Here is a 24,652-nt window from a genome sequence, read left to right on the forward strand (position 1 = left end):
TATTATTTGTTTACAAATATTTGCAACAGCATTTCAAAATTATTTCGAGGGCATGAACGTGCCCCTGACTTATACAAATAGTTGTCACGATATGAAAATATATTTCTATAAATCTATTATTCTGCATTTTCATTTTTTTGGGTCTATTTTGACATGTTTCCCCGTTCATTTATCAACATGCAAATTCAAGAGTGAATCACAGGTTGTCTCTCTCGAGAAACTTTGTACAAGACCGCCAATCACTTATGTCAGTAAAAGTGACTTTTGAATATTAACATTAGGCTATAAACAAAGCAGATAAATGGTTTATACATTTTCTTATGATGGTGTCATCTTTCAATTAAAATTATATTTAAAAATTAAGACCCAAACACATCTCTAAGTTTTCTAGTGTGGTGGTGAGGAAGTGGTTATTTTGGGGGAAATGAAAAACCGAAATTCTGTGTGCTCTCTAAACTTTCTCACACACCAGAGCATTAAAACATTCAGCTCTATTAGTTACAGAAGCAAGGTATTTAGATTTTAAACTGAGAGACAATTTACAAGTTACAGGACAGGCCAGCACTTGTCTCACTTTATAGAGAATAAATAAAATCACTCCGTACATGTTGGAATCAGTCCTTCTTTTACTCTCTTTTTCTTCTCCTGATGTCAAAATAATAATAATAATAATAATAAAACAAACAAACCAGAAAAATTAGATTAAAAAGATTAGTCTATGCAGGAATCAGCAAGCAAAAAATATGCAGAGATGCAAGATAAGGTACTTCAGCTAAGAATAAAAATATATATGCCACAACTAAAGAGGTTAACAGAATAAACCAATGCTTTTTTTGAGCTCAGTGATACAGCTGCTCAATTTAACCAGATGACAAAGCATTTCTGAAGCTTGGTGTGCACAGCACTCCATAATACAAATGTGGCTGGTTTCAGTTCTCATGCAACACTCGCTCAAAATCACATTCAAACAACCAGCCCTTCTTTATTTAGTGTTCTTTCAGGTCTGGCGGCACGCCGTGTCATAGAGAGAGAGAGAGGTCTGAGGTAAAGCAAGGAAATTAAGGCACTGAGAGTTGAGCTGGTGATAAAAGAGAGAGATAGTCGACCATCGTACTGAAGTCGTGGTGTTAAAGGCACGAGGCAGAGCGAGCGGAAAGGGGCAGAGGTCAGGAGGAGGATCTTAGCGAAGGTCACTTTCGTCTTCTTGTATGGTTTTCTTGATACGAAGCAGCATGGTGGTGAGCCACTGATCCAGCCGTGAGATGGTGTCGTACTCCTTCACCTGAAGGATGGAGAGAAATGTCAGTTAAACTGATGAACTGATGTTCGGTTTAACTGGTTTAGCTATGTTTCTATCCAAAGTTGAAAATTCAGCTTGTGTGGAAAAATTGGAAACATTTACGAATAAAGCACCGTTTCCATCTTAAGTGTTCAAGAGAACAAAATCGTCACTTCCTGGGAAACTGGCGCAAAATATCTGTAATAAAAATGGAAGTTGCTGCAATCGGGGAAGCCATTGCGAGGAAGCCATTGCGGCTCTTTTATCCTAGATTATAAATGACTTTTTTATGCCGAAACGCAATAAACGTTATCATGTTATGTTGCATTCGGATGCCTTGTGTTTGCGACACTTTTGAGAGGTCTTTATACCGAATCATTTTGGTGACAGACTTTGACTTCAGAATGCAAACCAAAACTTGAGATACAATGCAATGAAACTGATCCGCTGGTTAGTCCAGTTATCAATCCCATCCTCCCTTGAGGAAAAGTCAGGCAAGTTTTTTTTGTTTATGCTCATCTTGGTGTTTCCATTAAGCTTTTTTTTTATGCAATACCCTAAAAACTGCATAAAAATAGGGTGGGTGGAATCATGGCTACTGATAGCGGCTACCGGCATGTCACGTGGGTTGTTTAACTTGTTTGTAGTGAAACTGAGTTGTCACAGGATTGTTTACAATACAATACAACACAATTGACAAATAGAAAGAGCAATTAATAGCTCACAGCGTCAGTATATGAATCCACATTCTGTTCCTCAAAGGCCTCTAAAAGTTTCTGTAAAAAACAAACAAAAAAGAACATTTTAAGCACATATTTCATCCATTATCCCACTGTCAAGACCACAATGTGCTAATGTCACCCAACACACTTTTCAGGCAGAATGATTGTGATCGTTTAAACATACTGGTTTAAAACAGTTGTGATTACATTTTGTATAGTTTGAACTCTCAGCAGATTTTGTTAAATATCATTGCATGACAAGCCAATCTAGAAACCCACATTTAGCAGGAAGAAGACAAAAATGGTTTGTATAAATACTGAGCTCAGAGCCAACCTTACCTTCAACAATTTGCATTCACGTGAATCTGAAAAGGCTGGAAACATTTCCTCATACTTCTGCAGGGCAAGCTACAAGGGGGGCATCAGAGACAAGGAATATGAAAGGGAGCCGCAAACGACACAGCTGTTTTCCATTGCTTATTTGAAGGAATGCGTAATGGTAGGGTGTTTCATACCTTAGCATTCAGCATGTCCACACAAAAGTGGCAGAGAGCTGCCTTAAAGAAATAGTCCTTTGCGCTGTATTTCAGCAGAGTGCTGTCCATTGCATGCGTTGCCACCTGGAAACCCACCAGCACAAATAAAGAAATAGCTTAACTTTTTTCCTCCAAATCTACATTTGCAAAAAGATGCTACTTCTTGTTTCAAGCTGATGTACAAATAGTGAGTTTGGGGTTAAACTGACTGCATTCTTGAGATGTGTGCATTCGATAATGAAACCCACACATAAGATTCGATCAGCCTTCATTTGAGAAAATAAGAAAAAGTGATATCAGGACTGTGGTATAAATGTGATGCTTTTTTGACTGGTGGAACATGTGTCTCCCTAAAGTGAAAATTAAGTCATCATTTACTCACCCGGATATTGTTCTAATGCAGTATCACGTTCTTTCTTTTTCAGACCACAAAAGGTGACATTTAAAAAAAAAAATCATATAATGGCAGTGAATAGCGACCATGTTCTGGAGGTGTACGATAGGGTTTGGTAAAAAAAAAAAAAAACGAAATTGTATGTATTATGTATAACAAAAATCCTAACCTTGGCCATTGGGCTTTTGTCCATGGCACTTTTTCATGACACTTTATTGGCACCTCAGTTCACTCCGACTCGCTCAGAAAAAGCACACAAGTTGTGAGAAATTACATGTAATACAACTCCTAAAAATCCCCAAAAAGAAGAGTCCCCAAGAGTTGAATATCTCTGGACCGGAATTCCATTTGTCTGATGATGTTTACAGATGTGAACACGCTAACGTCATGTTATGATGAACATAATGGACATACCGGTATTCACCTCAAAGTAGTAGGGCAGGGGGATATGGCACATATTTTTCAAAACGATTGACTGATTCACGATTTCGATTTTTTGGTTTAACTAGTCAACGTAAAAACACAGCTTGTATTATGTTAAAAATTATAAAAACACAATATGATTCAAGTAACATTCTCTTTATCAACCACCAGGTTTTTAATGCATCACACAAGACGTGAACTTGTTATTTGTTAAATATCTTTGCAGAAAATATGCATGAAACATGAAGGCAAATATTGTACAAACTTATCTTAAAACATACCCTATATGCTCAGAAATATAAAATAAGAAAAATGCTAAACATTTTTTCAAACCATCATGCAAACATATCTAACATACAATAGGAGTTCTTGGTAGACTTTTGCATTCCACTGAGCTGTCTTTCCATTGCTTTCTACGTAAACATGCTCTAGACAGACGTGTTTATGGGTTATGCAAACACGGCGCCGCTCAAGTAAAAAAAAGTTCAACTCTCGTCTAATGCTACGTTCACACCGGACGCGAATAGCGCGTCAAATTCGCGCCTACCGCGTCTAGTTATACGCTTGACCACTTTGAATCCATTCGCGCGTCAAGAGCGAAATTGACGCGCGTAAAAAACAAAACTTTGAAGCGAAATTTACGTGCGTCTGAATCGAAACCCGTTGGCGGCCATCTTTTTTTATGTTGATCGAGCATTCATCGAGAGAGTCACCGCTCTGTATTTGCTCTGAATAGCATATATTCTGAATACGAGAGCAGAACGGCGGCGTAGGGGTCATCGTCGCCGTATTTGTGTCCACCAGACCCTTCAAAGGCGAACCCAGTGTGGCGAGTTTCACCATTTGCTCGCTCCAGGAGCTGCGCCTGGATGACGGCCGCTGTCAGCGGTACTTCCGCCTGTCTCGCGCCCAGCTTGATGACCTGTTGTCCCGCATCGGAGCGAGGATCACCCTCGCCCTCATCCACCTAATCTGTCATTTATTTTTGTTTTGATGATAAATGGAGCCAGCCTCCAAAAGTGATTAATCTGTCCTGTGATTTTTTTCTCTCTCACACACATCACTGTCCAGACACGAATGTTGGTTGTCTTTACATTATATTAATATTTCATATAGGCCTAATCTAGATATGGAATAAATAGCATTCAATACAAAATGAATATGTCTCATAGGCCTATATTGAAATCAAGTTTTATGTAATAAAATATTTGCTTTGTTGTGCATTAGAACTACATTAGAACCACCGTCAAATTACAAAATAATTTATTGAAGCATCCAGATACTTCACCACGTGACAGCAGCAAGCAGCTAGGCTCCTGATTGGTTAACGCGGCGCGAATTGACGCAGAAGTTCAAATTTTTCAACTCGGGCGGCAGACGCGAATTCGCGTCAAACGCGTGAATGCACAAAATGCACCATTCGCGCGTAACGCGCCAGACGCTCAATTCGCGCGAACTTGACGCGCGAATGAGGCGTATTCGCGTCTACTGCGCCGCGCTCTACGCCTCAAGCCCCGTTCACACTACACGCGACGCGATACCATTCATTTCAATGGTGAGCGGGCGACTTCCGGCGACACGCGCGACAGCGACCGTTGGCGACTAGATGGGGCGTGTCTAGCGACGCGACAAAGTTGAGAAATTTTTTACTTTATGCAAATGAAGAGCGATTTTCACGAACGACAACCAATAGGAGTGGAGCGCACGTGATCCTTCTCCTCAGCCCCTGGGCCTGCAGTGATGGATGGCAAGAAAGCTGATTCGCTGTCTTTTAGATGTCATACTAGTCAACCAGTAGTGGGAACGCCCACTAGCGACCTCATCGCCAGCGCCTGGCGACTTGCAGTGACAAAGTCGCGTGTAGTGTGAACGGGGCTTCATTCGCGCTGCAGGAATTTTTTACGCGCTAACGCGTCTTTGTATTAACATTGAAATCACTCGCGCCTGACGCGCTATTCGCGTCCGGTGTGAACGTAGCATAACAGACCCTTCTTGTGCCGACGTCACTATTACGTCACAGCGTTAGCTGGAGGCAAAACAAAGGAAAAACTGGAGGCGGCCAATACAAATCAGCTATTAATATTTATAGTCGGCTACATAAGAAGCCTAAAATGTTATCTCGCTATGTTGTTGGGTGCCAGAATCAACGGAGTACATGCTCCAATTGGTATACTTCAAGCGAAATTGAAGAATAAACTGATGTGACGTCATTTCGAACAAAATCAGGCCAAAACGAACTTTGGATAAAGTTCGGTTCGGCTGGTAAATAACTTTGTACTACCATTGGTCCGTGGCGATTAAGTAATATGTACTGTGCGCGGAGGCTCCGGCTTCTTTCATGTGGAAATATTTTCCAGTTCATTTCTCCTCACGAGATGTGACCCGCGAGTGAAAACATGAACACACTAGAGAGCTGCTTAATAGTAGAAATTTAAGTTTGAAAATGAAAGTTTATTTTTCAATCACTTCATTTTGAAATGATTATTCTTTTAGTATTGTTTTTCTTTATTGATTTTTATAATAATTTCATAATGTATTTTGTGAAGTCAGAGTATGTTGTACATGTGTGCTGATGAGAGATCTGGTATGAGCTCAGCTATATTTTGAGGTATGTGTGCAATGTAACATGTTCACTAAGCAGAGATGTTCCACTGATGATGATACAACCGTTGGGATGTTCTTTACAAGAAAAGGAATGTTTCAACTGATGCAAATGTATACGCCGAGAATAGTTGTACGATGATTGTATATGTATTACATATAAGTTCCATTTTTAACATAAGCAACGTGTTTTGTTATCTTACAAGGCAGTTGAAAGTCTCTCTGTGATGTATATAAGCTCAATCTTACTGTACCACCTCAGAGAAACATAAAGGCATGATGGGCTGAGGGAGGAGAAACACCAAGAAAACATTTACAGCTAGCATGATGGGATGAGAAGATAGAGAAATGGGGAACAGAGAAATATGGAATGAAGACCTCCTCTCATATAGCCTTATTTTTAAATGCCTGTGTTTCTCTCTGTCTGACACATGTATAAATAATAAATCTCTTGGCAAAAGTAACTGGTGTAGCTTCCGTGATTCAACAATAATAGGAGGAAGCAGGATTTTCAAATCTACAGTTTGGTTACTGACATTCTTCAAAATATCTTCCTTTGTGTTCAGCAGAAGAAATTCATACAGGTTTGAAACAACTTGAGGGTGAGAATATGATGACAATTTTCATTTTGAAGTGAACTATTCCTTTAAAGCTTGATAAAGCATAATCGCTATTCACTGCCATTATACACACACGAGTGTGAGTGGGACATTTTTATAAAATGTTAAAAAAGAAGGGCATTAGAACAACACCAGGGTGGACAAATGATGACTTGCTTTTCCTTTTAGGGCGAATTAACCCTTTAACAGCTACCTTCATTTACATATCTCAGATTCAATTTTAGCTACACAAATTTGTACAAGGAAATATTTACGGTTAAACTTTGATGACTCTTATATGGGACCTTCAATGAGATCAAGTGCACTGAAACCAAGCCTGTCATGTATTTGTTTACCTGTTCATAGATCTCAATGGCTTTAGGGTACTGCTCCAGTTGAGCGGCGTAGGTGGCGACTTTGAGTAGGCACTTGTTGGCTGAACTTTGGCATCAGAGACAGAGTGAACAGATTAGAAACTATTTCACAGTCCTAGAGTATGACTCTGTTACAATTAAGGGAAAAATCCCCCAAAAAGGCCATGAAATAATGAAAAATAGTTGCATGTGTCATATATATCTCAATAGTAGTACTGTAACTGTGAGATGGGAGCAAAGGTCTGCTTCAGCAAACATGCTTGCCATTTATTACGTCTTTTAATAAGTAATCTAAACAATTTCCTGAAGTTATAGGTAACCCATTATCTACTGGTCTTCTCAACATCTTCACTCATCAGTATTAAGCAACAGCAGGGGAAACAAATAGCTTCAAAACTGCCATACCTTGTGGACTCCTCGCCTTTATAATAGTCTGCTGCCTGTTCGTAGTGAGCTATGGCCTGAGAAAAGGTTATAAAGTAACAATAACCACTAAACAAGGTGAATATATTTTCCTTTCAGATTTTGGATAAACTTGATGGATTATATATGGTTTACAATAGAAAATGATCTATTTTTGTGACAAAAAAAGTCTGACCTTGTCAATATCACCCAGTTCAGTCTCATAAATTTCAGCGATGGTGACGTGATGTTTCGCTGCGATTGTAAATCGACCCTACAAGACGAGAAACACAAAACAATCACTGGTGAAAAACAGCTTAAACGAGTTCAGCTGGTCAGTTTCAGACGAAAAACTACACCATTACATTGGGGGGGAAACAATTTGCTCCATTGAAAGCCATTCGCAAATATCAGATTACATTGATAAAACATTTTCTGCAAGCAAATTATCTCATTTCAAATCTAATCTAATTTCAAAAATATCAAAACTTAATAAGCAGGTTTACAAATATCTTCAAAAACGAATTCATAAATATCATCAAGTTTTTGGGGAGTCGCACCTCATGGCATTTGACAACCTTAAGATTCCCATACATAAAAAAAATAAAATAAAAAACAGTAACTGATTTTTGGAAATTATTTCCATCTGCTCAGGATATTAAAAAGTAAAAAGTGTGAGACCATGATTTCATCAGGAATAACAGGTCATATTGTCATTTTTTAATTGTGATTAATAACTTGACATTTAGGCCTGTTTTCACAGACACGGCTTGGATTAAGCCTTGGTTTAATTAGGATATTTAAGTAGCTTTTATAAACGTGCCTTAGAAAAAAAACATTACTGGTGTGCATCTTGAGATAAAACAATGGCACTGAGATATTTTAAGATTTACCAGAGCAAAATTGATTTCAGTTAAAACAGCACAAACATGCATTTTAGTCTGAGACTAGGCTTAAATCTTGTCTGTGAAACCGGGAATTCGAAATTTAGGTTTCTGCACACTAAAACACATGCATTGTGTTACAGTGCCCTCCAGTGGTGTATTGAGTAACTTGCAATATGTTTTATAAACGAATGCTTTGGATATGTTGAACAATTTCCAAAACAAGTTTTCACTGCAAAAAGATAAACGGATGAAAAGAGTCTAAATGATTCTGTGCCACGCAAAAACACCTCTATTTGGTTTTAAAACACCGTCTACAGCCTCCACAGATGTAAGAAAGACTCTTACCATGTCTGTATAGATCTCAATGGCTCTGTTCAGGCAGTTTATGGCCTCTGTGGAGAGAATTTTCAATGAACTGCAGATAGCTAGATAACTACTAACTCAAAAGTAAGAAGAACCCTTTTTTTGGTGCACAAAAAAACAAAACAAAACAATGGGTCTCATTCACTAATAAATGTGTGAATTATTCATATTTGTACACACAGGAGAACTTGTCCTACTAATTCACAATGCATATGAATTCTTTACCTCATTTTAACATTAATGTTTTTGTAGTATTCTAAATGAGCGACCTCATTTGATTAAAACGCCCATATAAGGGCTTTCCACGCAAACTCACCTTTTGTCACTCATAACAAACACATGACGCTCTCTAAAGATGCGCTTAAAGGGTTTTTGAAAGAAGTCTCATGCTACAAAGGCTGGATTTATTTGATCAAAAACAGTAATTCTGTAAAATATTATATATTATTAATTAGTTTTCAAAAGCCATACTTCAGTATTTAGTGTCACACGATCCTTCAGAAATCATTCTAATATGCTGATTTGCTGCTTTATTGGTGCTCTATTAATAGTGGTTTTTATTATTATCAATGCTGAAAACTTTTATTGCTGCTTAATATTTGTGCAGACTGATCTTTTTTTTTCTCCAGGATTTATTGATGAATAGAAAGTTCACTAGAACAGCATTTATTTGAAATAGAAATCTTGTAACATTCCAAACGTCTTTTGTGTCACTTTTGATCAATTTAATGTGTCCTTGCTGAATTAAAGTATTTCTTTCTGAATGGGAGTGCATCACAGATCCCACAAAAATATTAAGCAAAAACTTAAACAATTACATTTCAAAATGTATTAAAATACAAAACAGTTGTTTTAATTTGCAATAATATTTCACAATATTACTGTCTATATTTTTGCTTCAAATTCTGAATACATTTTATTGCAAAAGTTATTGATGAATCATGACATGTTCGTGAAAATGTTTGTACACTGATTTCACGCACAAATTCATGTGTGTGTGCACGGTTGGAGAATGAGACCCAAAGCATACGTGTTAATAGTAGCTGGATGTTGAGAAATATAAACGTGACATTTAAATAAATACCTTGAGGGTCGGATTTTTTAAAGGCATTTCCGGCATCAATGAAGTTTGTGGCTGCGTCATGTTTACTCTGCATCTGCAGGTGTAGGAGGGCCGCCTGCGAGAAAGCATTTCCTGCAGCTAACAAACACATTTACACAACAAAATCCAAACATTAAATAGACATAAATAGACTTTATGCTTTAACACACATCTTCCTCATTTAGAAATGAAATGCCTTTTTGTTCCATTCACACATGTAAATGAAGAGGACAAAATGACAAAAGTAGATATGTTAATATGTTATTTATACTGAAGCTAAATGTAATGTCACTCTTTACCACTCCAGTTCTTGGCCATCTTGAACATATTTGCAGCTCTTCCATATAAGTCACAAGCATCCTCCATCTTTGAAGAGCCCCTGGTGAAATATAATGAATATTAGAATGATGATTTCAAACAAATCATTACAAGTCATAAATAATAACAAATCATAAACTACAGAGCTCCACACATGGCATGCGGACATATTTATGGAGTACATACAGTATGTACAGTGTTTCCCCTAGGATTTTTTTCGGGGGGGGGGGGGGGGGGGGGGGGGGGCTGCTAGTGTTGCGGAGCGGGCGTGTTACGGATACGTGGTGTAAATTTTTTAGCAATCAAAAAGCATGTCTAATTAATTGAAATAGTGTATTATGAATCATTAAACGTATACAACATTTAAAAAAAAAAATTTCACACTAATTCTGTGTTGTGTTTTTTCTGGTAATAAAATGAAGACAAAACACAAATTTGATCATTTATCATCAATTTTAATCAAATGAAATTAAATAAACTTTTTGTCAAATAACGTGCTGGACAATGATTTACTGTTAAAATTAAAACATGGATTATTCCTTAAATTCAGTTTTGATGATAATTTATTTGGATTAGTGTTAGTATTATTACATTGGGACATATCTAAATTCTACTGTACAACGGTAATATATCTCTGTCAAGTTAAACCGAACTTTTATTTTGACGGGTTGCCGTGAAGACCTTTTGAGTTTGTGTGTTTATGTCATAATGATAGTTTTTCTCAAATGAAGCGGTTAAATGATCACGAAGTGACTTTCGGAGTGGATCTAGAGCCTGGAGAGGAAGTTTATCCATTTGTGTCTTCATATAGGCAAAAAAAACAGCGCAAGCGTCACATGTGCTTCAGTGTGTGTGTGTGTGTGTGTGTGTGTGGTAAATGAAACTGCGCGTCGGCTGCACCATTCATTCACTCAGAACATGCAGGATTCGTATTTAAATTGTCTTTGTGGTTTAATATCCACACACACTTGTCTACATCGCGATTTGATTTCAAGTGTATACTGAACTGCTTTCTATTTATTCCTCAAAAGATGAACAAATTCCATGAAATTCCGCGTTATACAGTAAATATCTTTTTTATGAATGGACGTCAGCAATTTAGGGGGGGGTAACAATGGTAAGGGAAACACTGATGTATATAATCTGCAAAACATTTGTTGTCTCAAGCACACCTGATACAAATCAAGGGCTTCATTAGTTGCACCAGGTGTGCTTGAGCTAGAACACATGAAATATCTGAACTGGCTAAGTTTGTTGAGTGTCACGTTTGACTGCATGTTCGAAATTAGGGATGCACCGAAAATTATAATATTATTATTTTCGGTTTTTGTTCGAAAGAGAAAAAAGGCCGAAAATATGAGCCGAAAATATGCCGCCCCGCCCCTCTGTGTTCAGGAATCAGGAATTACCTATGGGCGCAGCATGTTTTGTAACTTTGCAAGCGGCTTTGCTTCCGAAGATGCACAACTTCAACGCAACTGATCAGGCCCTGTCACAAATGGCACACTTCATATGCACTTTCGGTCTTGTGGACTTACAATCGCTGCCCCGTGCCCGTTAAGTCCATGAGACCGTAGGGTGTTTCTGAGAAGGCAGGTTCAGAAAAATCCTTGAAAGACAAAAGACCTGCAGCAAGACTTGGTGGCAACAGGCACTGAGGTTTCAGCTGCACAGTAAGACACGTACTAAACGCACGCCGGATTTCAAGACGTACACCACTACTAACCCATAAGCACAAGAAAAGTCGCCCCAATTTGTCCAAAATCATATAAATAAGCCATAAAAGTTTAGGGATTCTGTTCTGTGGAGCGATAAAACAAAACTTTTCAGCCCTATGGATCAGCGGTATGTCTGGAGGAAGAAGAATGAAGCATATGCTGAAAAGAAAACTGGTGATGCTCTGCGGCTGCTTTGCATCCTCTGGCACTGGAAACCTGCAGCGTGTGGAAGGCAAGATGGATTCATTTTTGTATATCAAGAAATCCTAGGAAAAAGCATCATTGGACCTTCCAACAGGACAATGATCCCAAGCATACCTCAAATTCCACCAAGACTTTCGTTACAGAAGAATTGAATCTCATGAATATTACTGAACTGAAGGCCATTGCTCATGAGGAACGGGCTCAGACTCCTCAGAAACACTGCCAGTAGTGTGTGGTTTTATATCTCGTTTGCAGCAGGTCATAACAGCAGAAGGGTGTCCTACTGAGTACTAAAGATGCTTGCCATGATGGGGTTGAATAATTTTGAGACTGCAAAAGTCATTAAAATTAGCATTTTCAGTTGAATTTAGGGAAACCACTTGAAACATTTGTTGTGTTGAGCTATTTATTTCAATTACTTTTGTTTGATTTGTTCATTACAAACAACTGAAAGTCAGTAAATTCTGATTTTTGAAAATGTTTAAGTCTGTAAATAAACCTGATTTGCAATGTTAAATCATTTCGATTACAACTCTGTATATATATTATACAAATACAAAGAATTTGTTCCCTTGTTTTAATAAATCGCCGTGACCACATTGAACTAATTTGTTTCCTCATTTTGATTGAACTAAAACAAGGGAATGAATTATTACAACGTGGCCACGATTTAGTAAAACGAGGGAATGAATTATTATAGTGTGCGCACAATTTACTTCAAACGAGAGAATGAACAAATTAGTAGAACGCATTGACGTATTGGTGAAGAACGAATTGTTCATTTGTGGCCACGATATACATACGAAAGAGCTCGAAAAATATATGTAATATAACATTTGTCATGAGGGACACATAATTAAGCTATTTTTTTTGTTACCATAAAATTTACATTGATTAGTAAATATATTTTGTTGATAAGAATGTGGATATATTTTTTTGAAATGGAATGAACCTTTAAACAAAATATTTTTAAAAATTAAATAAAATATTTGAGGCTTTTATTGCACATATAGTATGATATAGTGAGAATATGGAGCTCATATTGAAATAAAGCTCTGTAGCTTTAATGGGAATTGTGCAATTGCAATGTTGATTGAGAGATGTAGGCTATAAATAAACGTTAATATAAGTCTCCTGTATCATATTTTTCTAATATTTAACCTCCTGAGACCCGAGAGTTTGCCTGGTGTGCATTTTATAATTGTTCTTGCTATTTGGGATAAGTAGGACCTAATAAATATAATAACTAAAATTTGTTTTTGTACAGGAAGTAGTTTTTGCAGAAAATGATGTCCTCATGTGAGGACAGTGGGTCTATGATTTACCATATGATGTCCTCGTATGAGGACACAGTACTAGCAATAAAAAAAAAAAACTTGTGGTTGTAAAATGGTTGTAATTCAAGAATGCTTTGGAATATAGACATATGGTTGGTCTTGTTTTTAAGAAGACATTTGCCAGATTATTGTAGAAGTGAAATAAATTATGAAAGTGAAACATAAAAAAAGTTATATAAGTTTGAGTTTATGAAAATATAGAATGTAAAAATATAATTATTTATATTTTATATAAAATATGTATATTATAAAATATATTTTACTCTAAAACTGCTAGAAAATTAAAGCCAAAAATCTAAACAAGTTGTGTTCCAAATTTTAGGTTGATATCTCAAAAAATGAGCTTTCAGTAAGATTTTATTTGGGCGTAGTACCAAACTTTTTCACTAGATGGACAGCCAGCTTCCTTACTGACCATATAAGGGTGTCTCCATTTTCATATGTTTTGAGTGATCTGAACCATGTCTTTCCATAATTTCACACAATTTATTAAGTATACATCCTATTCAGAAATAGTATGGGTGTTTTGGCAGTATTTGATTTGATTTCAACCTCTAATAAACATAAAAAGAGCACATATGTGCGTATTAGGGTTGAGGGTTCTCGGAGTTCATGTGATCATATGCTGAGTGATGTTGTAACTGGCCGAAGTGGGTGTCAGCTGACTTGATTTCTTCGTCGCCTGACTAGACTACATTATCATTTAGCGCCAGATCACAAGAGTAGACCTCAACCTTTGCGATATAGAGCCACAAGATCTTATTTTTGGAGGGGTTTTTTCTTCTGATAATAGCTTATATAAAGTTGGTGTTTGACAGCTAACTTGCTAGCATGCTAACTGTCTGTTTACCCCGGTTTGCCTATCAGCAGTGTGTTAAAAGTTAGAAAACATACCCAAACAGAGAGCCCAAGAACGACTGCGAGGATTTAACTTTCTTTTCGGCTTCTGCCATGAGGGCCATGGCCTCCTTTTCTTTACCGGAGTTATCCATAAATATTGTTTGCAGTTCAACTTTAGCGGCAGACTATAGAATCCAGCCACATCAACACATCCCTGCGGAAACTTCCAACATGTCCGTCTACTGTTTCATTTCAAAATAAAAGTTAAGTTGGGCTTAGCTATATACATATTTTTTTAACTACCCTAATATAATATTTATTTATTTATTTTCAATACATTTTGAGTACAATTTCATTCAAATGTCATAAATAAGCACATATATTTTTAATATGGTTTTCTAAAAATAAAAAAAAATAAAAATAAAAATGCGCTCTTTGGCACTTAGTGAAAGATTCTTGTAAACTAACAATACGTTTAAAATTATAAACATAACAAATGTGTAAAAAAAAATAATCAATCAAACCAATTTTTTTTTTAAATACAGTCTATGAATGAAAAACTTTAAACAGTGCGGTCTCTGTAAACGTCCACCAGAGGACGCACTCTGATAATGTGAAATGACACTGGCCCACCTAGCATGCAGTTTGCGGGGCATCTTTGTGAGGAATTCCCCATGTAGGCATGGTGACGTATAAACAGACCCCTGTGTGCTGGTCTGTGAGGGAATCCCGGCGTATAGGCGGTGTCCACGACATGAACACATATTGTGAGTGTTTTCTTGCCTGTGTGGTTGCTATGTAGTCAAGACTGCCACGTGTTTGATGACTTTGTTACACTTTTTTTCCCCCTCTTAAAGGGATAGTTCACCCCAAAAAATGTCTGTCATCATTTAGTCTACTCACCCCATATTGTTCCAAACCTGTATGAGTTTCTTTCTCTGTTGAACACAAAAGAAGATATTTTAAAGAATGTTGGTAACAACGGCACAAGTTGAAGGCACCCAATAAAAAAGAAAAGGAAGTCAATGGCTGCCGTCAACTTTCTGGTTACAAACATTCTTTAAAATATCTTCTTTTGTGTTCTACCAAAGAAAGAAACCCATACAGGTTTGGAACAACATAAGGGTGAGTAAATGATGACAACAATTTTGGGTGAATTATCTCTTATACAAAATGTCATAGTTCACATGTGAACACATTCATATGCTTGGTAAGAGGCTTATGGAAAATGGCATGCCATTGTGTCCCAAAGGGAATATTGTTATGTTGACACACTGACTAAAATATGTACTCTCTCTGTTTAATCGACAATATATTTGCATATTTTTTTAACCTCAAATGCTTTAACCACCCGGTTTTGTTTAAGGAATTTGTTAGGAGCTTCAGTATAAGCTGCAGATGATTATAATGATTTGTGTTCACTTGCTCAATTTATGAGATGGATCTCAAATGTCTGCATGTTCACACAGCCTCTGTTACTCTGTCACCACACACACACAGAGAAACTTGCAGGCTTCAGGCCTGAAACCAGCCCTGAAGAAAAGTCCAAATAGGGGGATGTTAACGTCTTCCATAAAGAGACCGCGTCGAAGTCCTGAACTTGGACTTTAGAAAATCTAACGGACCCGAGGAAAAGAGATATTAATAACTCCTTCAAGCCCATCCCACCACATTCTTCACCACTGAGTCACAATGTAAACCAGCTAGCAATGGAGCCAGAGGTGGATTGCCTCTGTTTCTCATTTGTGTATCTTTCCATGGCGAAATTGTGGAAACGGGGAGATACCCTTCCTCTCTTTCTTTATAAACCTGAAGGGTTACACACACGCAATGCTCTCACAGATTGTGGGATTGTATGAGGGAAGAGGAAAAACACAGGCATTGAGCAAGATGTGTGAAAAGTTATAACAGAGTCTCTGGAATGATGCAGAGCTGGAAAGTATAAGCGAAGAGAGGAACGGGTGGTTGTACTAGAGGATGGAAAATGGTGGTATGGGGTTTTGGCTGGGATCTCTGTGACTCACTGTTTATCTGGCCTGTCACCGAGCAACTGTACAGCATATGTGTGCACAAGACTGCAGCCTTTCTGTCTGCTAGTATGCCCCCTTTCCCAAAATTTCAAGATTCATATAAGACTCTTTACACATGCAGAAACCATACCAAACAGGCTTTGAAACGTTTAAGTCTATTTTTTCCCCTATAGCAACGTGTCAGTGAAAAGGAGAAATTGTTAAATGTCAGTCTAAGGAGGTACATTTAAATACTAGCCTATATGAGTTGATTTATTTTCCATTCATTTTATTTTGAGCTTTGCCTGTTTTCATCCCTATTAGTTGGGACAATTTGTTTGTTCTTGTTTTCTACGCATTCAAAAGTTATGCTTTTTCAGTGCAGCTCTTTTTGTAAAAAAAAACTTTTATAAAACAAAACAGATATAAGATACAAAGGGTCTTTATTCAGCTCAATATATTTACTGTGAAAACATTGGTTAACTGAAGCAGTCAGTGGAACCGTTTACAGTAGTCAGAAATAAATCTCCACATTTTTGCTTGTATGACATTGATTTATATATATATATATATATATATATATATCTTGTGACAGTCTTTCATAGTATGCATAGAGCTCATTCAATACAAAAAAGGAAGAAAACAATAAAACTGATCACATATAAAGCATATTTCCTTTTCAATCTTAAAGGCATAGACAGCAACATTCTAGTAAAATGATTTACAAAACAAAAGTCTTTTAACTTGCCTCCTCAGGTCTGCTTTCAAAGCAGTTTCAGAGTTTTGAGTGTTTGCCTCGACTTCACATTCTGATTTAGTTGACTATAACATTAAAAGCCGCACAGAAAAGTGTGTAAAGCCAAGTCTATATATTTCCACACTAAATGATAAAAATGTCTGTTATCTACAAGAGTTAATTTGCTATCCCTCAGGTCAGGAGCCATTATAAGTTCTATGAATTGAGTCATGTGTGAAGCATTTCTGGATGTGAGGTCATATGATTTTAAAATGGCGACAGATGCGACATTCCTTTCAAATGACTGAGACCAGTCTTTGGTTTATCATAATGCTCTTTGGCTTCCAGCTGGGAATCTTTGCATTGTTGCATTTGAACCAAGAATACATAGTAAGACATTAATTGCGAGTTACAAAATGACCAAAGTACAAAATGACACCAAAATACAGTGAATGGAGATGCATTGCAGCAGCTGTGGAGCTGGACAACAAGCGGGAAGTGCGGACAAGGATCAGTTGATCGTAAATGTGCATTGCTGCATTGTCTAAGCATCAGAGCCTTTTTGCCGGCGCTTGGATGGTGGCACGAGACGGGCAGGCAACTCAGGGGGGAGCCCATGACCATCCAGTTTCACTTCAATCAGGTGGCTGGCCAGGGCAAACTCCTCGTCATCCAGCATGCCGTCACGATCCACATCCGAGAGCTTCCAGATGCGGCCCAGCACAGAGTTGGGCAGCCGTGTGCTCACCATCCAATCTTTGGCTTTGATACCACTTAGTTTGCCTTCGTTTGGTGCTAGGTTGTAGAAGATCTCATCATACTTGGGCTTGTCCTTGGTCACTACCCATTCCTCATCTTCCTCACCCACCTCGCCATTTTGAACCTCGGTTTCGCCAAAGGGGTCCCCTTCCATAAAAGGTCCAGCACGGGTTCCCATGAAGGCCCCGCCTTGGACCCCAGGTTGGACCCCAGCGTCTATTTCTTCTTGCCTAAGAAGGGGCATCAGTTTGGCAATGTCATTGGACAACAGCTCATCCAGCATTGCCATCAGGTTGGGCTTAAGGGCTTTAAACTTGGTGAAGTCATGTGCCATTAGTTGCTCCTATACAATAAACACAGAAAGGACAAGTCAAGCAAGACAAGTAGTGTTTTAACCTCAATACAAGAGCCAGGTGGTTACACTAACCTGCATCTTGGTACAATCAGGGAAGTCTCCTGGAGAGATATGATGCTGTAGCTGAATCTTGGAGAAGATGACCGGGAGCTGGTAGATCAGATTCTTCTTTTTATTGTCCTTCCTGAAGACAGATGGCATCTCTTGCTTCAAGTAACTGATGATATGGGCATGTACCTATGAGAAAAGCAGCCCAGGGGACAGAAAAAAACGGAGATATTATTCAGAAAATCTTCTTTTGAAAAAGTCATACAGGTTTGGAATGATATGAGGGTGAGTAAATGCGGACAGAATTTAGATTTTTTTGTTTTGGGGGGTGAACTATCCTTTTAAGAGTTTACATTCGATCATTTACCTTCTGATATCACAGTTCCAGCAAAAAGTCATTAATGATACATTAACATACCCTCACAAGACGAGCCCTCTTGACCAAGTCATTAAGTTTGCGTAGGGCTGAGTTGCGTGGCAGATTCTGGATGTCAGCAAACAGATCTTCCTCCTCCAACTCAAACAGCTTGCGGTTGTCGGACACCATAAGAGGTTCAGACCAGAAGGACCCGATGTACACCCTCAGAACTTCAGGAGTACCAAACACTTTCCCCAGAGACCACATTAAAGCTCCATACACTCGCATGAGCTGCTGAGTATCAATCATATCAGCCTTGTTCAGCACAACACGGAGTTTGTCTTCATTGCCCTTTAGGGCTCCAATTGCCTCTGAGAATTCATCCGAGATCTCCAACTTGTGGGCATCAAAGAGAAGAATGATCCGGTCCACACGCTCAGCAAACCAGCGGAGAACTGCTGGGAAGTCATATCCTACAAAGAGAAAGAAGATGTGGAAGAAAATCATCAAGTTAAATAAAAGAGAAGACTATAACAACAGTAGTGTGCAAGTTTGCGGTGATCAGACCCACCAGCCTTGGTTTGATTCAAAGCAAGAGAGCATTTGAAAATCTGAAAAAAGGTAAAAGACTATGTACTTAAATTATTTTATAAAGGAATGACCTAATCCCATGAAGTATTGCAAATGATAGAAACAAATCAAAGCCAACAGTACAATATACAACTATCGGCTACAAATAAAAAACTGCAATGCATTTGAAGGTTCAGATACAAATACATAAGTAGTTTGAGAGGATTGGAGAAACGATTATGTCATTCAGATTGATTTGGAAGTGGGCGGTCATTGTTCTTGCTTCCATGTAGGGATGGCCCGATACCATTTTTTTTCAAACCGATACGAGTACGAGTATTTACATTTGTGTACTTGCCGATACCGAGTACCGATACCGATATTTCTACCGCAAAAGTAATAGGCTCCCAGAAAAGAAGACGACTATTTTAGAACACAGGTTAGAAGACTGTTTTTATTTTCTTCTCTGCTTGTTTTAACAAGTCTAAAAATAAATAAAAATTAGTAAAATAATAAATGTATTAACACACAAACCACTGTTAATTTAACATTAAAGCAAGCAGGCTACTGCGTGCATGGTCTGGCATGACTGAATGCGCGCTCCCTTAATAAATCCTAAAAGCTGACAATTCATCGCGATCTCACACATCTCTGTTATTATCAATGAAGCTGACTGCACAATCAATCTTTCATAATATCCACACTTTGTTTGTTATAATTAGAGGATTTGCCAGCATACAGAATTCAGCACTGAACAAAAAAGTCCGTTTTGAGCGGTGAGGGGAGTCTATCTTAAATGCTTCTGATTGGCCATTGCGTTCCAGAAATCAACACATATGTCTGTGATTGGCTACATCGCTCAACGCTGTAACCATGTTATGAATAGAAACTCTGGCCTGTAAATCGTTTCTATTTTGTTGTAGTTGTTCTTGTTGCTTTTCTGCAAGAGATGAATAAAAATCTTTTAGTTTTTATGTTTTATTCATAGATATTTCTAGTTTGCGGGAGTCCCGCGAATCGTTTTATTCTCCCGTAACCCGCACACACAGAGTGAGTGCAATACCGCCCGCGCGCGCGCTCGGCCATCAGATCTATGATGCGTCTTCAGATGTTTAATTAGATTGCTGGTGTTAAACGATGTACTTTCTTTCCCTCCTCTCGACACCTTAGCTGAACATAACTCACAGTCTGCCTTGCTGTTGTCATCACCCCTTATCTTGAAATGAGCCCAAACCGCCGACATTATACTTTCCTATGCCTCAGTTCACCTCGACAAAGCACTCGCGGCGGCCAGTTTCGTTTTGCAAAATGTACGTGGTATCGGCGAATTTTTATGAGTACGAGTACGAGTATATTAGGACAGTATCGGCCCGATCCCCGATGCCAGGATCGGTATCGGGCCATCCCTACTTCCATGCTAACATCAAATTCTCTTTTCAGGTAAACTCACACTGGGTTATGGGTTCTAGATTACATTCTAGATTAGATACACTATTGCTTAACCTTAGAGCTCATGGTAGGTCTGTCTTGAAAGGTTTGTATCGTGGGAAGCCAACCTTCTTGTAAACTTCAGATCCATACACCCCTACCTGTTGTTTTCAAGTAATCCCGTTCAGGATTCAGGACCTTGATTAACTGGTTCTGGTTTGTTTGATTAGGTTTAAAGGTTTAGTGGCCCTCCAGGAGAAGGGTTGGCTACACCTGGTTTGTAGGTTATTGCTGTTTCTCTACGGAAGAGGTAGCCAATTCTGCTCCTGAAGGGCTACCTTCCTGCAGACGTCAGTTCCAACCCTGCTTCAACACACCAGCCTTTAATTATCAGGCATTTTTGATTCGTTTTGGAGCTAAACTCTGAAGGAAGGAAGCTTTCCAGTAGCAGAGTTGGCTACCCCTTTTCTATGGATTATAATTATTGAACCAGCTGTTGTGTTCTATTGAGACTATTTTCAAATTTTGAGATCTTATTGGCTTTTTAACAATCATCTAAGTGATTATGTGCAAATGTTGTGTGTTGACAACATTTGAATAGTCCAGAGCCTCTTACATCCCCCTAACATTCCTTTACATTCCTTCCCTTTCCTCTCCCTGTCACACCTTTATGGCTCACTTTCCCATTCTGTGCGTCATTTCAAATGCTGAGGCAGGAAAATATGTGAGAAAAAGCAGACATCAACCAGTGAGGTGCAACACTGATAAGCTAAGATAACCCAACGATGTTCTCTGAGGGAGAGCCTAGAAATTATTCATCTGTTTACTATGAAAAAGATCTCAGATCAGGATTATCCTTTTTTATTTACGATGAAACCAATTAGTTCCCAATATCTAGAGTTTCTCTGGGGTCTTTATGGGGTCAATTCAGTTTTACTCTTTTAACAGAATGTTCTACATTTTTGAAGTAAAACACATATTGAGGCACATTGTGAGTTTTCACATTGTGAATTCTCTCATCGAATAAACACATATTAAAGAGATATTGTAGACCAGTTTGAATGAAGTTGAATTTTAAGTGGGAAATGTATTGAAATTTGGCTAAAAATACTTCAAAACCTTTCTCCTTACTTTTTTAGACAACCTTACCTCGACTCACTCTCTGTTTGGCCCCGGACAGGATGCCTGGGGAGTCGATGATGCTGATGCTCTCCAGGACCTGGTTGGGCAGCTGAGCACACTGGAATCTGTCAGAGAAAGAGATGAGGTCAGATTGTGTATTGCATTCGGTGATAGACAAAAAAACCCTTCATACGTTCATTTTTCCTCTTGGTTGAATGGGTAAATCAAGGCTACAGACTTTAAGCTGATATATTTTGTTAAATACAGCATTACATGTTTCATCTGAGTTGCTAAGCTACAGTTGCCCCAAAATATTTAGACACTTAAAAATGCATGAATGTCTTAGCATTAAACAAAATATCAAACTGTGTAGCATTTTTCAACTTCATACATCCACTAAATCTTTTTTTTTATAACTACTACAATGCTTTTACAACTTGTGTATGTGTCCAAAACTGCCCAACATATTCAATGTAGGTCTCATCGACATCTTATGCACAAAACAGTTGGTGTATGATTCCTTAAAAGGATACAGCACAATTATCAAACATTCAGGGGCTCGTTAGTTAAAATCACTTTCCCCCTGAGAAAAGCTGAAAAAATGATCCATTACTCCTATCACAGCTGTTGTGTGTGATCTAAGACGCAGACTTCTAGCGTCACTCCACCCAGGCTGGTCCATTGTGTGGAAGTGGTGCTTGAAACACACGGGGCTTCCTGAGGGAAAATGACCAGCGCTGCCAAAATCAAACAATACTTGCCACTAATGATCTGCGGCATAGAAAAACATGGTCTCTTCCTGCTTTAAAAGAGCTTAATGAGTGGACTGCTTCCCTGGGCAGGAAGTAGGAGAAAAGAAGTTCTCAAAACATGTTTGCAAAAATACACTCAAGGAGAACAGGGGAAAACTGGATCTGATAAATACGCTCCCTGGCACTCAAAATAGCGCCCCCTTTGGTGTTGACAGACAACTACAAGCTAATTATGTTGAAACTCGCTTGGCAAGCTTAATGAGTGGACTAAGGTATTCAGATGACCTGGACCTGAACTTCAGCTTAGTTTCCTCACACTGTTTTGACTACTCCCTGGTATTTCAATACCAGACATTGCTCTGTCTTAATTCACCAAATAAGTGGAGTTTGCTAAAGCAAGCTTCACTGCCATTATTGTTCACACAGAGGGTTTGAGATTTGTTCTAAATGTTAGGGTCAATGCTCTTTTTTTTGACCAGATGTTATAAATAAATATAAAAAATAAATATGTAATTCGTACATGCAATGAGTTGAATACTTCTCTTCTACAATGAGCATGTTTTTAAATTTTTTTATATTTTGGAGGGGCATGAAGTAAAAAATGTCAGGGTGATATCAGAAAAAAAATCATTATTTTATTTAGTTTGGCATAATATATTATTATTATTTCCATATTATTTCTATATCTGATTCACTACTTTTTTAATATTTGAAAAACTTTTTTCCCAAGGTCAAGTTTCTTAAAATATCAGTTAATTTGACATTTTACGGTCAAGGCAAGATTAGTTTAGGTAGTAAAATGTCATGTGGTGTGATTCCCCAAATGTGATGATATTTATGAATTCATAATTCATGATATATTACATGTTTACCTTGAAATTGTAAAACTTTACACTGAAATGTATGCAAGGTGTAACAAAAATATAGGTTATTTCTTTTTAGCTGATGGTTACATCACATGACATTTTTAAAAGCATTAAAAATAAACTAATAAATAAACATGGGGCGCATCCCCCATGATTTGTGCTACATGAATGATACATTATTCTGTTTCTTTTTCTAAGTGACCAGGTTCTAAGCAATCACACCTTTGCAAACGTATAGAAACAAGCTGAAAAATGTTCACAACACCTAAGCAACACCATAGCAATATCCTGGCATACTCCATTATCTTCAGAAAATGTTAAACATAAATATTTTCTTCTGCAATGACAAACTTTGAAATTAGTCCTTCTCCTTAACCTCTTTAAGGACTCTGACGCCTCTTAAGTCATCACCCATTACAGCTGTGCTTTTGCCCTCTCTTGTGATATCTCTCCCTTCCACAAGTTTTCCACAAATAAGGAAAGTCCCTCCTCCCTTAGAAATTTGGCACGGACTCTTGAAATTCCGTAGAGCAAAAACTAACACACTGTTTCTCTGTTATCTTCCCTGCGTGCCCAGTGTAAGCAGACGGATCAGTGGCCACATTCTTTCACACAACCCGCCTTCATCTCTCATGTCATGTCGTACATAGCGGCTCAGTGTAACATCTGCCTGTATGAATCTATTCACCTGTTGAGGAAGGTGTTTCCGAAGGGGTTGAGCTTGCGGAAGGGTTTGTTGGGATCCACTATGAGGGCGTTTCCAGGAATGAGCCCCTCCACGTCTCCGTGCATGATAGCGGTGAAGCAGTCGGTGGTGGGCTCCGGCCCTATGCGACTCCCTGGGACGTCCTGTTCCAGCAGATACCTGTGTTGACGGAACAAAGACATGGTTAAGTGTTGACATGATAGTCTTTAATAACCTTGAAGCTTGTCTTCTATGTCTACTAGATGGACAAAACACAATGGAACTGCTGTTTAAGTTCAGCTAAATGTATTTCTATTCACTAAATAATCTGATTTGAATTTGAATAACCTTTGAATACAGAGATCAAACCAACGTAATGTAGAGTATATATCTCCCAAGATCCTAAACCATGAGTGGACTAATACCACTATCCAAGCCCTAAACCGCCATAGATATGTTTTAACTCCTTAAACCCTTTAAAAGAACCCTTACTTGATAAACGTGGTCTTTCCTGTGGAGTACTGTCCAACCACTAGCACCATGGGTTTGTTGTCAAAGTCGGCGTCCTCCAGACTCGGTGAGTGGAAGTCATGGAAGCAGTAGTACTGCTCCAGGGGCAGGAGTTTCTTTCGATAGAGTGACTTAAGGCCCTCGGTCACTGTCCTAATCACCTCAGGGGCCTTTTTGACATTTTTACGTCCCCAACGTGACATCTTGCAAACTTACGAGAGTATTCAGAGTTTCCTTTGCAGTTAATTTATGGCTGTGTTTTGCACTGTTTACGTGTCCGCTGGGATGGCTGAAGACTCTTCTCTTGCTTACAGTATTTATGTAAAGCAACCAAATGTTCTGCCTTGAAGGTTTA

At 38.3% G+C, this 24,652-nt stretch overlaps 2 protein-coding genes across 2 annotated transcripts; both read right to left on the minus strand.

The window, feature by feature from the left end:
- Window positions 1–957: 957 nt before the first annotated feature.
- napab (N-ethylmaleimide-sensitive factor attachment protein, alpha b) lies at window positions 958–14,337 on the minus strand. Its single transcript, XM_056234152.1, has 11 exons — window positions 14,154–14,337; window positions 9,982–10,061; window positions 9,665–9,781; window positions 8,563–8,609; window positions 7,527–7,604; window positions 7,334–7,389; window positions 6,911–6,995; window positions 2,517–2,621; window positions 2,341–2,409; window positions 2,005–2,055; window positions 958–1,282 (listed from the first exon to the last, which is right to left on the minus strand). Exons 1-11 carry the CDS (start codon window positions 14,249–14,251, stop codon window positions 1,181–1,183), a joined length of 888 nt encoding a protein of 295 aa, XP_056090127.1. The 5' UTR covers window positions 14,252–14,337; the 3' UTR covers window positions 958–1,180.
- Window positions 14,338–16,535: 2,198 nt separating this feature from the next.
- ehd2b (EH-domain containing 2b) lies at window positions 16,536–24,618 on the minus strand. Its single transcript, XM_056234150.1, has 6 exons — window positions 24,280–24,618; window positions 23,791–23,967; window positions 21,512–21,609; window positions 18,425–18,837; window positions 18,031–18,195; window positions 16,536–17,946 (listed from the first exon to the last, which is right to left on the minus strand). The coding sequence occupies exons 1-6, from the start codon at window positions 24,498–24,500 to the stop codon at window positions 17,389–17,391; spliced, it is 1,632 nt and encodes a 543-aa protein (XP_056090125.1). The 5' UTR covers window positions 24,501–24,618; the 3' UTR covers window positions 16,536–17,388.
- Between the last annotated feature and the right edge of the window lie 34 nt (window positions 24,619–24,652).

The sequence above is a fragment of the Rhinichthys klamathensis genome, unplaced genomic scaffold (assembly GCF_029890125.1).
Source record: "Rhinichthys klamathensis goyatoka isolate OS25496 unplaced genomic scaffold, OSU_Roscu_1.1 h1tg000391l_1, whole genome shotgun sequence".
Lineage (NCBI taxonomy): Eukaryota > Metazoa > Chordata > Actinopteri > Cypriniformes > Leuciscidae > Rhinichthys > Rhinichthys klamathensis.